The 15,741-nt window shown below is 42.5% G+C and overlaps 1 protein-coding gene across 1 annotated transcript in view; it reads left to right on the top strand.

Annotated features, from left to right (window-relative positions):
* The window catches only part of ANTXRL (ANTXR like), a 59,068-nt gene extending 48,133 nt beyond the window's left edge, over window positions 1-10,935 (top strand). Inside the window, exon 18 of the mRNA XM_082002167.1 lies at window positions 10,312-10,935. Coding sequence (XP_081858293.1) covers window positions 10,312-10,542 — 231 coding nt within the window. The 3' untranslated portion in view covers window positions 10,543-10,935. The remainder of the gene's footprint in view (window positions 1-10,311) is intronic.
* Window positions 10,936-15,741: the final 4,806 nt, after the last annotated feature.

Here is a 15,741-nt window from a genome sequence, read left to right as displayed (position 1 = left end):
TATTGTACCGAGTGATAACTGAAGGTGAAAAGGTGTTGCATCATTGCTCGCTACAGGGGAGCTGTAGTTCTGGATCCTTCTGTTCTTGTATAAACTATTGTGGTTCATGTCGTGGTACCAGAAGAAAACCCAAATCACTGTGTCTGCCATTGTACAAATAACACAAAGATACTACCCAAACTGAAGAGCTTGTGAGCTATGTCTGTTAAATCTTAATCTTAACTTCATCTTGCTTTGAACATAAACATCAGGTTGATAATAAAATCCTCCAGTTTTATTTGCCAGTTTTAATCTCAGATAGGAACTAGAACAAGAAGACTGCAAACACTTTGCGCTCTTTGCAGCAATGCTGGAGGCTTCTGCAGCATTTTAAGATTTTTTTTTTTTTTTTTTTTTTTAATGTGAATATATCCCTTCTTTTCCCCTCATTTTTGGGTTTCTTCTAGGGAATGTAGTTACCTGAGTAGAAACCTCAGTCTTCACTGGCTGAGAACTTTAAGGAGTGGGATATACAGGAACTTTGAAGCAAAGCCTACCAAGAGCAATGTCCCTCTTGCAATGCTAAAGGCCAGGCACTCTGAGTGGAGCAGAGCTTTGAAAAATGAAAGGAGGTGTACCTGTTTTTTTTCTATTGCTGGAGGACAGGCCACTGTCTCTGGTAAGCTGATACCAGCGTATGTAACAGACTTTGTATGAGAGAGGTGGCAATGGGGTGCTTATGGAAAAGAGTAACTTCAAAATGCAGATCTGGTGCTTGTTAGACTGGTCAAGCTGCATAGCGGAAACATGGCAGGGATATATTTGCATAGAGTGTTAGGTCTCTATAGCATACTTGAAATGGGAAGGAGACCTCCATGTGGGGACTTTGGTACTTGAGTTGCTTCCCTGGTGTGTTCATTCCTGGAAATAATGTGGTGGTGATGTCCCAAAGAGCTTTTCCATCCAGTTTAACATAGGAGCTTTTGACAGAGGAGAGCTTTTCTGTGCTTTGTAAATACTCCATCACTGGTAATGAACTGTATGAGTCTCATCCCAAGAGAAGAAAATCCTTGTGACAAGCACAGAGGAACCTGGGAACTGTGGGTTTAGCATCTACTTGCTCTAGGTAGCAGCAGAGTCATGTAGGGGCCAGTTACCCAGAGATGGGTTGGGGATACTTGTAGCTGTTTCCAGACTCTAAACAAAGGCAGATTGTCTGTGTGGTGGTCCAGGATCTTATCTTTTTGGCTGCGACAAGGAAAAATAATAACCATTTTCACCAAAAAATGCTGACAGTCTCCAGCGTTATCCTATGTCCTAGGTTGGTAAAGAGCATTGTGCTCTTCCTCTGTGCACACCATAATCCCAGTTTGCTCCTGAAAAGACAGTCAAACAATTCACCCTGGAAAGCATGATGACACTTAATTACAGTTTGAACAAGACCAGTTATGGTCCTTTGTGGCCTAATTTGCTCCTCCCAGCAAGCCGCCAATACCTCAAGGCTGAGCCTTTTGCACCCAGCAAATGTTTGTTGCTCTTGTTGCTATGCTGCAAAGCCCTCCCTGTTCTAGGTGATGGACAAATGCAATCTCCTTTTCCTGAAAATGCCAAAGGAAAGAGAAAATCTTTTGCAAACCAACCACTCTTGTTTTCTTCTTGAACCACATTCTAGTCTGGTCAGCATTCAAGTGTGGAAATGTGTGGTGCTGTGGTTAAAACAAGGGATATGAGTCACGAGTCCTGAACTTGTAAATACCATTTGTTTTTTGTTGTGGGGTTTTTTGTTTTTTGTTGTGGGTTTGTTTTTTTTTTTCCCCCCTGAAGCTGCTGTATAACCTTGGGTAGATGACATGACTTGACAGTGGCTCTCCTCACTCTGGGAGCATCACCCATAAAAGCTGTCAGAAAAGAGGAAGTAAATTGTGCATTGTGAGTGCAAGTTTAGGTTAAGATATTTCTTTCAGATTTGGTGGGATTTGGTCTGGCGTGATGGTACTTTGAGATCAGTACTGAATATAAAGCATTCCTGATAGACATTAACTTTGATTATGCCAGTGTTACCCTTTTCTGTTCCCTTTACCACTTCAGCTTTTTTAGGGCTCAGAATCAACAGGCTTTTTTATGGATCTTCACTGTGCGTTACTTCAGCCACAACCTCAGCAAGGTCCAAGATGTGATGTTTTGTGCATTCCTGCAAGATATCTTGTGACTCTGGCCATTCTTTCAGGAGGTGTCTGTAGCCCATTTCTGTGTTTTCCTGCTAAGGCAGGGCTGGAAACAACGTGTAGCTCCCTGCTGAATGGATTGTGGTAGAAATCATTTGAATAGCCCTGTCTTCAATACTGGGATGGGTTCTCCATGTCGCTTTCCTTGTGTGCCTAAGCTGGAAAAGTGGTATCAGGCATGTGAGAGCTGGATGGTGGGGATGTGCTCAGCACAAAGTTTATTTTGCTGAAGGGTTCTGGTCCTAGCTTAAAAGGCCAGTTTCCTTGGCCAAACTATTCCTCCTTCAGATTCCTCAGTATTGGCTGATGTCTCCAGGTGTAAGTTGGAAGTAACCCACTTCTCTTTAGCGAATTCCTGCACCGCTCTTCAAGCTAACTGAAGAGACTGCTCCCAGAGGACCCATCCCTGGTTTCAAGCAGTGCCATGCACAGCTGCGACTGTGAACTGGGGAGTAGTGTCTGCAGATGTGCATGTCTTGGGAACCTATCAGTACTTGATTGTATTCAACTCTTGGTATTCTGATTAAAGAAGCTACAGTAGCCTGAGATACTGCAGCTATTAACCTCACTGCAAAACAGCTCCTATCTGTATCATAATTCCCTAGTAGATCTGGACACTGTTTTCCAGATGACTCTTTTTGTTTTGGCTAAAAACTGCTTCTTTAGATGGTCTGTACATATTTTTGAGTGTTAGTAGAATTATCTGAAGTGGAAAAAATACCTTTGAAAAAAAATTAATATTTTCAATTTTTGGTTTGAAACACCTTTTCCATCCGGAACTCAAAGATGTTTTGAATTGAACAACTTACGTGTTTCAAGCCCAAGTGAAACTTATTTTGACATATTTCTTCTACCTGAAAAATGAAGGCTTTTGGTTGTTGTTGGCTTTTTTTCCTTGGCCAGCAAGTGAACTGAAAGATGACTTTTATGTGCCACAAACATGCCATGAGGCTGTTTGTGAGTTTGCCCTGGCAACGCACCTCCCTCAGCCCCTGGGGGATCCCCTGGCTGGGGTTATCACACACTTCATATCAGAAGAAGAGCTCCTGTGCTCTCTCCTCCCTTCCCCACTCCATAAACCCTACTTTCCCAGCTGGTTGGCTCCCGTAGTCAGGGTGCGTCAGGGCATACTGGGCTTCTGAAGAATTTCTTCTCCCAGCCCCTTTACAAAGCAACGCCTGGTCTCCCTTTGCCTGTGTGAGAGGGACTTGGGCATTTCAGCTCTCGCCTGGGCTTTCTGGGCAGCGGCGTGGGCTGTGTCGCGGCTAAGACAACCAGTCTTACTCGGAATGCGTCAGCAGCCCACGGCGTTGCTTTGCTGTGTCTTGCCGTCACATGCGCTCTGCCGCCAGCCCCTGCACAGCTACCTGCTCGTCCGTCACTTGGGCGTCAGGCCTTCTGGAGCAGGGACCAGCTTCCCGTGCTGTGCCTCCCTGGCACTGGGAGTCAGTGGCTGGGGCTTGTGAGCAGTTTAGTTTGGTTGCTAAGTAAGGGAAAAGGCTCAAAAGTTGCTTCTAAGGTGTCTTTTGTGGACTGTGTGAAGGATCCATGCGTGCCTCAGCTGCTTTTAAATATCACTGCCCCTCCTTGGGTCAGGACACGCCTCCTGCTTAAAATCGTGTTGTCTCCCACATCTTAAAGCTCAGTCTAATTCCTTTTGTGGTGTGAAGCACATTGAGTGAGCCCAGTAGGTTACACCTCTTGGCAGCATCACCTCACTCGTGCTGTGCTGTCAACAGTGTTCTGTGGCTGCTTGGATCATCCCTGTGCGTTTGCGTTCATCATTTTGTAATTTTCAATTTGACTTCGTGATGTACCTAAGGCCATAATAGGGTCCTCACTGTTACGATACGAGTGATCCACAACGCAGTGATTTCCTTCCCCTCCAATAACTCCATCACAGAAGGAGGGAACAGAAGTGATAGGAGTTTACTTGTAAAGAGGCCAAATAATACACTGGATAAAAAAAAGGGCTGAACTGATTTTCCTTTTTAAAAGCAGCACTGAAGAAAATAATTATATTCTCATTGTTGGACACTGCCACTTTACTGGACCTTACTTTTAAAATCCTCTGCTCTTCAGTCAACCCCATTTTCTCTTACATCTTCATAGTTTTGGATTACCAGCATTTTAGGCATCAGCGCAGAGCTGCCTAATAGATCAAAAAAAAATTCTCAACAAGAGAGGACTTACTAAACTGGAAGATATTTAAAGAGTTAGATTCTCATGTAAACAAATATTTTATGTTGATGGTGCTTAATGTTTTGATTTGAGACCTAATAACTGAAATGGCTTCATATTAAAATTAATTACAGGGTAATACATCAGTTGTTAATGATTAATGCAACAACCACAGTATTATTAATGGTCATGATTAAAATTTAATTGTTAATATAATTAGAAATTAATTATAAATTACATATTTATTGACCTGAAAGCATGATCAGCCACAAAACTGCTGATATGGGAATCTCTGACATTTCCAGTACTTCATCTTTCAACACAAAAACAGTACCTTGGTCCCAAATGTAAGAGTGAGGCTTAGTAGAAGTACTTGAATATGCCTGAAAACCAGGCAGGCTTAGGTTTTATGTGACAAACTGTTTCAGCAGCTCACTAATTTCTAGCCTGTATGCTGCAGGGTAATCAGTGCAATTCCCAGGAAATCCATGAAGGTTTTAATGAGCCATGACATGTTCAGTGCACAGTCAGCATGAAGCAGCGCAGTGTGAGGAAGCTTTTGGCAAAGCCTGATGCACATAGATCCTGGCTCCTGAGGAGCCAGCTGGTAATCCTGACACTTGCCCAGGGAACTCGAATAGTGGGAACTCTGTACCACCTCTGTCCAGCTCTTTCTCTATAAAATTAACTATATCCATAATCTACCTCATTCATAAATACATTTGCTAAACAAATTTCCCGTACTGTTGCTGTTTAAGTGCATTCACTGTAGCTGTTTCTGCTGGAACACTTTTGTTCTTTATTAGAGGACAAGGTAATCCCAAGATTCAACTTTTGCAAAAGTCACTGATCTTAAAGGTGTATATCACATTGTTTTCTGGGTGTGTGGATCAAAATCTTCACTTAGCTAACGTGATTCTGACTTTGTAGATGCTTGCTCTTGTGGTTTTGTAGGTAGCATAAAAAAATCTATTCTTTTGAGTTTTAGAGCTCCACTTTTACACTGAACTATCAATAGATAGAAGTGAAGCTACAGGCTGACAAGCAACATCTATAGCAAGCTGGCAGAGTCATCCCAGTGACATTCGTAAACAAAATTGGGGAGAAAGGTGACTACTTATTTGAGCCCAAGGAAATTATGTTAATTTCAAATTTCAGCATGCTAAATGTAATACTTTTGACTGGGAGCTACTTTATTTTTTTAATTTAGTGGTCCAGTGGTTTGGATGGCTATGCGCAAACTTTAAAGAATTATTTTATTTTAATCCATTCTAAAATGTAAAAGCAAGTATCATATTCTTACAAAGTCAAAGACCCAGAAATTTCAATAAACGTTTAAGTGAAGCCAACTCTTCCTCAGTCAGATACCCTCCTCTGCTAGTCAGAAGTGCACCACTGAGACTCCATAAGCAAAACCAAGAGTGAATGAAAACTCAAGCAAAATTTGTAACAGGAACGATATCTTTTATTAGGTCAACTAATGCAGCTAAAAATAAGAAACTGACATACTTTTGTGTACCAAACACCCTGGCATGCACAGAGATGAAGCTGGATTTGATTTTTGTTAAACAAACACCAATGCATGTATTAAAATGAACAGAGAAAAGGGACAGCTACTGGCAGATGGGGTGGATTTTTAAAATTCTTTTTGCTGAAGTGCTCTTAGCATCGTGGGTGAAGAGGCTTGCCCATGGCACTCTTTGAATTGCCTGGATCCTTTTAACAATTGTTCCTTTCCGTTGAAAACTTGCTGAGTAGTAGCTAAAGATTTTTTGGGGAAAAAGTCGTGGGGAATCGTGTACTGAGCACTCTGAAACAAGATGTGGTGGCTTTCAAGAAGTTCATCCCTCCCTTCCTTCCCCCCTTAAACCACACACAAAAACACATCCTAGGTGGTCGAGGAGGCATTGCCTAGAAGTACAAAGTGCCTGAATTGCACATGTGATTGTTACACTGGGATGAAAGCTGGAGTCGGGACAAGGGCAGATCCCGCTGCTTCAGTATTTGTACTTTTTGAAAAGCCAATTTGGCAAGCAGCATAACAAGAGCCTAACAAGTGGATGGACATATGGGGAGGCAAAATAATTGTGCATTAGGAAGACCGTGCAGATGTGAGCTGAAGTAAGGGCGTAACTCCATATGGCGCATGGCTGACCTTCAGTTGGTGCCTGAATGACAGTACGCGGTGCAGGTCGCACCATCTGAGGGATGCTGTACTGGGAGCGGGGCTGAAACCAGACAGAACTGGATTTACACAGATCATCTGCTTCCCAGGAAACAATAAAGCAGCTACTGACGGCTGTTGTGCCCGAGATCATCATGGTATTACTGCACCTTGCAGCTCTGACACCTTCCCTAAAACATTTAGTATATACCATACTTCAGGGAGAAAAATACTGTTACCGCTACTAACGTGGTGGTAGCTCTTAATCTCTGTTAATACCCTGTGCAGCGAGAGCATAGGTGACTGTGCAGGATACCTGATTTCTGTCCATGTTCTCTATGGTTTAAAAGCCTTTAAATACCTTTGAAGAGGACATTACTTAATCCTTTCAAACACAGAATATTAAAAATCCTGTGACTAGTATGTTTGTTTGAGAAACACGGATTTTTTTTATAAACTAACCCCAGAGGGATATGCATGTTGGGTAGAATAGCTGTCGCACTCTGTTATTAGGAGAGTGTAATGAGTGAAGGGCTTAATTCTTCAACCTAGAAATCCTGTGATGAAATATGCTTGGTAAGTCCAAACTATGACTTATGATTTATTAACAGTTGTTCCTCCCTTTCCCTTTTGGCTGTTAATCCCAACACTGGCTAAGAGGTTGGCCTCATTTTATCAATGGCTGCTTGAAGTGCTCAGGAGGATTTGCTCCAGTATTCACCAGAAGTCTTTGATATACGTGATTGTAGGCTAACACCGATAATCTTTTGTGAGGAAGTGTCACAATACATACATCGATCATCCAAGCCTCTATCTGTCAGACTCTCCCAACCCAACCGTATTTTTCGTGACACAATGCAGCGCATGGCCTTTAAATTACCCATCTGTCTGACAAATCAGTGCGTGTGGCAGAAACTGGCAGCAGTTTGACGTCGCCTATCACTTTAACTGAAGTGAAAGTAATGCAAACAGATTTATGGGATCCCCTTTGATTATAGACTATGAATATATTTGGGATTGATGTTTGGGAGAGAGACACAACAGAGAGGCAGGAAAGGCTTTTAGGCAAAAGCACTGGTGTTGGGTTTGCAGCTTTGCATTTACTATGAGGGAGATCGTTCTGTCCTTGATTTTTTTCCTTCCCCATATGGTGCATCTCATCTGAGTATCTCTGACTTTTTTTTTTTCTGTCCTGGGTAATTATTTAGCTGTTTTAAATTCATAACTTTCTAAACATCAAGGCTGAGTTTTCTTAAATATATTGGTAGTACAGCTGTTAAATATATCTGTAATGTTTATTGCACGGCAGTAAATGTTGCTGAATTTCCAAGTGTACTCTGAATACAATGGAGCACAGCAGAATACAATAGCTGACAAGGATGGCTGCTTGCTGGTGAGGACTTGAGTTCTGTGATGGAGTAGAGCAAAGTATCAACTCAGTTTTTTTGATCCAATGGTTTATCTTTGTTGCAGAAGTAACCAAGACCTTGGCTTTTTGCCCTTTGCCTCCATGCAAAGGCTCTGACCTCAGTGTAGTACTGCCTTGAACCTGGTTCCTGACCAAAGTCTGCTGTAACAAGCCTGGATTTTTAGAAAGGGGATTTTATCCTACTTATTGAGGCAGCTGTTTAAGTGTAGTGGTGAATGGTGATGGTGAAAGCTGGGACTGAGAGCTACTGAGTATGATGTCTCATGTACAGGCAACAACATGCCCATTCAAACAACCCTTTGTTGCAGCTGAGCTCTTGAAGCCTTGAGCCTTCCAATCCAAGTAAGTGGTAGGGCGGTACCCTTTGGGCGTTAGTACATTTGTTGAATCATTTTCTGAGCTCTCTTGATATGCTGCTTGCCTTTCTTCAGAGAAGCCATAGATTTAAGTGATTCCCTTCTTTTTGAATAAGTAGTTTTCATGAATGAAGGTGCAGGCATTGGAAGTCACTTAACAAAAGAGATATCTGTGGTTCAGCTGTGATGGCTTTTGCCTGGATTCCAGGGGAAACTGTGATTTGTGGTGTTGCCACAGAAATTCAGGCCATTCCCTAAGAACCTTCAGAGTTTCCTCATGCCAGGCAGCACTGAGCTAGCAGCTATCTGTCAGTGGTGCGGGTTCTTGTATTCACCTGTTATCACAGCCATTGGTAGCTATGGGGGTTGTGACCCGCAGCTGCTTAGCTCTGACATAAGCTTTTCTAAATCTGGAGTCCTTCTGAATTTTTCTTGGGGGATGTTGGCATAACCATGAGCTGAATTTGGTTTGTTGATTCCAGCATGCAACCTAAACCTATGGCTGTCATCCGCATTGTGACTCTGTGGGTCTTTCAAAACAACGGAGGGAAGAGGCCTCCTGGGACAGATATTTTCTAAACAAACCAAACAGGTTTATTCCTTTTCCCTCAGCTAGTGTTTGCCTTGAAAAGAGAGAAACAGGTAACGTTCCCCTCCATGCTAAACTGTAGAGGCCATTTTCATTAGGATGATTGCTACCTGGAACAAAAAAGGCCTGCTGGCAAATGAAGTTTATCACTGATGGGATAGGTGTTTTCCAGTCCACAGTTATGCAGTTGGAAACCACATCTCGGCTCCTGTAAATGGGCTGTGGGCAGTGTCACTCCTGCATTTTCAGGCAGTCATCATCTCCAGCCTTCGTACACGATGAGAGGCCTTTTTGAGTTTAAGGTGCTGGGTTCTTTCATAAGCATCACCCACATCCCTAGGTGAGGAGGTAGAGACAGTGATGCCAAGTGTTGCATCTGCTCACACAAGGTTGTTTCTGCAGGATTTCATGCGGTCTCCACAGAAATAGTGGGTCAGTTTATAAAAAAACTTTTAGGGGTCATGGGGAGGGACAAGTACAGCAGACAAGAAAAGATCTTGGTGTGTGACTGAGGTTGCCATGTAGGTTTTGAAGTTTCCGGGAGCCTCTGGCTGCTCCCTACAGGAAAGCCTAGGTGGTCTTCGGGGTGTCTCTGTTTCTCTTCTTGCCCACAACTTGGTTAGTGGGAACCTACACAAAGCTTTGTTTTGGCTAAAGGAAACCCTGACGTACTTCATTTAGCCCCTAGTTGACTAGGTCACGCCTGGTGTTTGCGGTTTTTTCAAACCCAAGCTACTCTTGTTTTAAAATCTCCATCCACAGTTCTCCCATCAGGTCCTGCGTGCCTGCAGACATCCATTCTGAAAACACTCCATTGGAGAACCCTTTGTGCAAGTCCCACACCGTGTTGGTGTTTGTGAGGGAAGCCACAGCTACATCTGGAGCACAGAAGGCAGATGTACTATCCCAGCATAGTGTTCAAAGCATGGACACCAGCTAGGCTAGCATTACTGTGAAAATGAAAGCTACAGATGGTGTCTTTGCTAAGTTTCTTCCTCTGGTATAATCCTGTCTCTGCCATGAGTTTTGTCAGTCAGGGATCTCACCAAGGCAGGAATGACTTTGGAGCTGTAGCTTTATTCTGCGTAGCTCTTTGTAGCAGAGTAGAGGACATGTATGAGCAAAGTCACACTGGGGTCCCTTTTGGTTTCAACCAGTCCTAGGCTATCCTCTGTAGGCAGGAGCTCTGAAACCCAAGGCAGGCATTGGTTTCTAGCGCTGACCTTCAGTTCAGCATAGTCTGAATGTCATGTCTAGGACCCAGTGAATTATACTGGATTAAGATCTCTAAGTGCAGCCTCACCCGTCTGCTTATAGTCCCTTTGGCTAGGTGCTGATGAGTCAAAACACCTGCTTTTTATGGATAATGAATTTTTCTTTACCTCTAGGGAAGATGCATAAACTTCACTCGGATGAAATCGGATGGAACCTCTGCCCCTTACAGCCCACCGCCAAAGCTGCCGAGGCGCAACGATGTTCCTCTCAACAATGCTCCAAGGAATCCTTCTCCTCCTGTGTCTCTGCAGCCCCCTTCCAGGCAGCCACCTCCTGGACCACCCCCATCCCGAGCCCCTCCTGGACCTCCTCCTTCGCGCCCACCCCCGCAGCCTGTGGCTTAGAGTGCAGCAAAACCCTGATCGACAAAACATGTCTCTTTGCTGAACACGGCATATTTATTGAGTTTTGGTTTACAGTTAAAGATATCTGAATTTGTTGCTGGTCAGCAAAACAAAAGAAGAAAGAACAAAAAAAAAAAAAAAAAAAAAGAAAAATTGCCAAGTGTCAATTTTAGTTTATGAATATATTTATACCACACGTGCTGAGTAAGCATTCAGTGGATAGATTCAGAGCTATGGGGTATAGAAACAAACCAAAATGATCATCTAGATACAGTAGCAGCTTTTGTATGTATACATTTGAAGATCTATTTACATATGACATTTGTCTGACTTGGTATGTCAGATTATTCATTAATAACTTTAGGCCGGTACACGTTTTGATAGCTGCCACCTGCAAGTTGGTTAAAAATAGTTCATTGAGGAATTTGCTTTTTTTTCCCCAACAGTACTGCATCCAGATGTTAATATGGAACAATAATTGCAAAGATAACTTTCTGTCTTTGGTTCTGCAGGTGGAATTTCCATGAAAGTTTATAAGAAGTCTATAACAATAATGAGGTAAGATGAGACTATGTGCCAATAATCTAGCAACAGTAATCTAGCATAGAAGAGAGGTATCATTTTCTCCTGAGAAAATCAGTTTTGAGCCTGCCATCTCTGCATATGTTTAGACTTGGTTGCACAGGATAGCCACTGAAGGCCAGGTATTGGTTCTAGATATCCATACCTTGAACAAGACCTGAGTTCAGATTTGTCCAAAGTTCAGAGAAAAATGTTTTGTCTAGGTGTTTAGTTTTCATTTACAGAAACATGGTCCAAAATGGAGCAAATATACATGCAATTTGAGTATGAATGCTGTAATATACAAACAGCACATGTTATCAGCTATTATCAGCAGCTTTGGGGGACTGATTCCACTGCTGTTTAATCAGATAAATTTCCTTTTGATCTTACTGCCAAGCAGAACTAGATCCTCTTGTGATTCAAACATGAATTCCTCTGAGTAGCTCTTTCTTTAGACAGCCCAGATCCCACTAATATGTAACCTTGCAGTGTACCTGTGGTTGAGAGGCATGGCGTGATGTCTCAGTATGAGCTTTTATCCCTGTTTTATACAATGTTTGGCTAGGAGAGTTCCCAAACATTGTGACTGCTTACCTATGACCTCAATTCTGTGTGTCATCAGAAAGCGATGCGAGCACCCACACAGAGGTGGGAATTTACGACGCGGGACTGTGGCACAGCCCATGAATAGTGTTCAGTAAGCGATACCTGAATGGGTTGTGCCCGGATCATTCCCTAGTGAATCAAAATAACACCTGAGTTTGCTTTTTCTCCACCACTGCCTATCATATTGTCTTGGAGAGGGTGGCTGCAAATCCCTGTGCTGGTTCACTTTGGCACTGGCTGTGTTATTAGGACAGTTGTAGAAACAATGTTTATGTTGCATTTATGACACAGCATATACCTATCTCTCCACCTGTGTGTAGGTGTGGGTGTGTAGCACATCACAGTAGTTATTGGCACATAAGCCCAAGATAAAACACTAACTGTATTGTGCAGTTACTCCAGATTTAAGGCCTCTTCATGCAGTTGTTACAGGCATATAAAGTTGCACTGGTACAAATAGAAATCAGGCCTACTATTTCCAGTGGAAGTCCCACTTGCAGAACACCATACCAAGCTCTCATCAGTCTGTGCTGATCACTGTGACACGCCGTGCGTATGCAGCTGAGGCTGTCAAAGATAAACTCAGAAGGACCACAGAGCCTCTTTCTCCTCTTGCACTGCTCTCCTCTCTTGAGTTATGCTCTTACCTCATGTATATTGGTGCAGGTAGTGGAATCACACTCGTGGGTGCCAGCTGGCCTTGGAGCTGTTCCTAATTTAGGCCTGAGCCAGCAAAGGACTTCTACATGCATTAAAATGTCCTGCGGGTCAAGAGGAACATCCTTATGCCCAAGAACTTTGCTGATCTGTGACTTCATTGTGATCAAAAAGGAGAATTGGGATGCACTCAACCCTATGCTCATTCTTTTTAGTCACTTGAATACAGTCTGCATAATTTGGTCCATAAGAATGGATTTCTGTTTGTAGGAGAGAGAAGTGAGTGTGTATGTGTGTGCGTGTGTCTGTGTTTGTGTGTGGGAACTGTGTAGGTTTTTGTTTCGTTTCTCTTCCTTGACAAAAATCACTCGGAGACTAGCACTTCTGTGAACAGAAAGGCCTTTTGCAGCCAGTGCAAAACACAGTGATCACTTATCTGCGTTTCTTTCAGTTGAAGGGTAAAACTAAAATATGTCCAATTTTCACCGTAGTTCTGGTGAAGCTGCAGTTGTGACACGAGTGAAAGGAACTGCATGACTCCAGCGAGGGGGTAGGGACCTGGATGTGGGGGAAGGTGCTTTACAAGCAGAGATCTTTGGCTGACGTTATTTTGGTCGTATGGAAGCCTATGTGAAATAAACTTGCTGGGTCTGAGACCAGTTGTAATGTGTACGTACAGTTGAACCTAACAGCCTCTCATGTTGTCTGTCTAAGAATAATTAGCCAACAAATGCTACCAGGAACTGAAATGTCAGAGGGTAATAAAACTGATTCCCCTGCCAGGACAAAACACGGTGTTTGAGGTTTAGCTGCTTGTGGGAGTGGGGCAGACCACTGTTCTGTAGATGCCAAGTCTCTTATCAGCAGGCGGTGATGAGACTGAAACAATGGTGAACCTCAGAGATAATGTAATAATAAAAGGAAAAGCTTACTTACATAATTAGTATCTGCTAATAAAGTTGAATTGATGGGTCAGGAGTAAACTTCATCTAATAAAAAAGCCTGGGAGCCAGCTTTTGTATTGTCTTGCACCTGTACAGATCTTGAGCGGGGTCAGTAGATTTGTTGCAGATTTGCATTGATGTTAATGTTAGAATTTGACTCGCTTCCAGTGAGAATGGAGATGTTGGTGGGGGGCTTCTCACGGTCACACGCTCAACATGCCTGTTGTTTGCGGTTGAGGAGAATATTTTTCTTTACTGGAATAGTCAGTCTTGTGGAGATAACAGATACTAACAATTTCTGCATAACTTGAAAGTGCAGCAAGGACAGCAGTGGTTTGGGCTTCCAGGAGATCAGATCCATGTATGATAAAGCAGGAAGCACCATGAATTTGAAAATCAGATTCAGCATAAATGGAATTCCTAGCATTTTCACTATATAAAATTAAGCATTTGGTGTGTAACTCAAGTTTTGGCTGCAGCTTCTGTGATGGGAGTACTGCAGGTTTAGTTTGCCAGTGAAGTGGGAAGAAGAGAAAGTGAACCTGAACTGAATTGCCTTTGCAAAGGTGGGGGCGTGAATATGCTGCACTGGCTACAGAAAGGAAATGTACCTGTTTGCAGTGATCTCAGGCACTGTAACAATGCAGTAGGAGAAACTGGTTGCTATTTTACCATCTATTGAACTTGATCCTTACCTGGTGTAAATCAACATAGGCCAACTGAAATCAAGGCAGTAATACTGGTGTCTATCAGCTGAGAGCTGGCTTAAAATAAATGAAGAGACAAAATCCTCTAACTGGCTTGATATTTCAGTATGTTTGTTTCGGCATGCTTGTACGTCAGTTGTGATTACAGTAGCTACACTGCTAAGAAACGTTCTCATGTGGGACGATCTCCCTGTATTTTCCAGCACGTAGCATCATTTGAAACTCACAAAAAGTGGGTATCTAATGCTTCCCGAAATCCAAGAGAAAAATGTGGATTCAGGGGACCTTTGGCTCACACTTAGCACAGATGTGAAATGACACGAGGTGCAAAGCAGCGGGGAGGGAAACCCCATGTGTTTAAAGCTGATACAGAACCACATTGATCAAAGCGTATTTATGGCCATCTTTCAACCTCAGTGCATGTATTGCCATCTGTGGGAGTAACCTGCAGAGCAGACGGTCCTAAACGTAAAAAGGAAAAAAAAAGAAAGAAAAAGAATCAGCTCCTCTTCTGAATGAGCGAGCATAACAATGAATGACATTATTTCATGAACTGTACCAGTTCAAATGCATGTGCACCTGGTGCTCCTAATGCTTTTTACTCCTGTTGGTCTTTAGACAACACGATCAATAATGTGCTTTCTCTCTTTAATTGTTTGCTGTTTTTTATTGTTGTTGTTTTGTTTAAAAAAAAAGAAACACATTTCACTGAGAAAACAGCCCTACTTCTGTAAATATAGAGTTTAATTTGGAGGAGACAGCACACTTCTGGATGTTACTGCTGGACAGTTATTTATTAAAAGGGGCTTAAGGTGAATAAATACAGGTGGCTCAGGATACATGCATGCAAGTGTGATAATGCAGTATAGCATTTTCAGTTCTCTGTAGTTTTGGGGGAAGGGGAATTTTTGCGTCATCCTAATTTGTTACTGATCTGATACTTTTGAATAATGCAATAGAGATTCCTAACATATAACAGTGCTTGAACAGATGTGTAGATTATGATAGATTTTTTTCATTTTGGGGGGGAGGGGGTAGTGAAGGCGAAATGTTTTAGGTTTTAAGGGGAAAAATGTACTGTACTAAACTTTTTTTAGAAAAAGATGCGTGTTTTCAGAAACAGTGGGGATGTGGGCTGATAGACAGCCGGGGCATGGAGATGCGGGACAGAGGAAGCAGTTGGATTTTTGAGGGAGAAAGAAGTTTTACATGGGGTGTGGGTTTGTAACTGGTACATGCGGTACAAATTTCTGTAACTGACATGCTGCTTCCATGTTATAACCATGTAACCTTTATGCATTTTATGCGCCTGCTCCATTTTTCTGAGAAAACCTTGCAAATGTAATGCCTGCATGCAAATGTGGGAGATGTAGCCAAAGTCTTATAATCCAACATAATGTAGTCTTAATGGATTCAAAATCAACAATAAAAGTGCTTACTGGTTAAACACTACATAGAATTTCATTGCATGGTCATTTTAAGAGGGGATAAGCTTGTCTACCTATTTTCTAATCAGTTCAGTCATCTAATGGTCAGGAGGAGAACACAGGGTTGGGTTGTCAGCCTTCCCATCCCCAAGTTGCTACTGATTCATTATTTGACTAGAGACAAGGGTATGTTCTGTGCCCCAGTTTCCTGTTTCTAGCCTGAGAATTTCAATCTTTGCCTAATTCAAAGGTAAGGCATTGTTTGTTGGAAACCGTTTTAGATTTCAGGTAGCA

Source organism: Phaethon aethereus (assembly GCF_964289735.1).
Source record: "Phaethon aethereus genome assembly, chromosome: 7".
Taxonomy (NCBI): Eukaryota; Metazoa; Chordata; class Aves; order Phaethontiformes; family Phaethontidae; genus Phaethon; species Phaethon aethereus.
The sequence above is the reverse complement of the archived record's forward strand: the minus strand, read 5'-3'. Positions and strand labels throughout refer to the sequence as shown.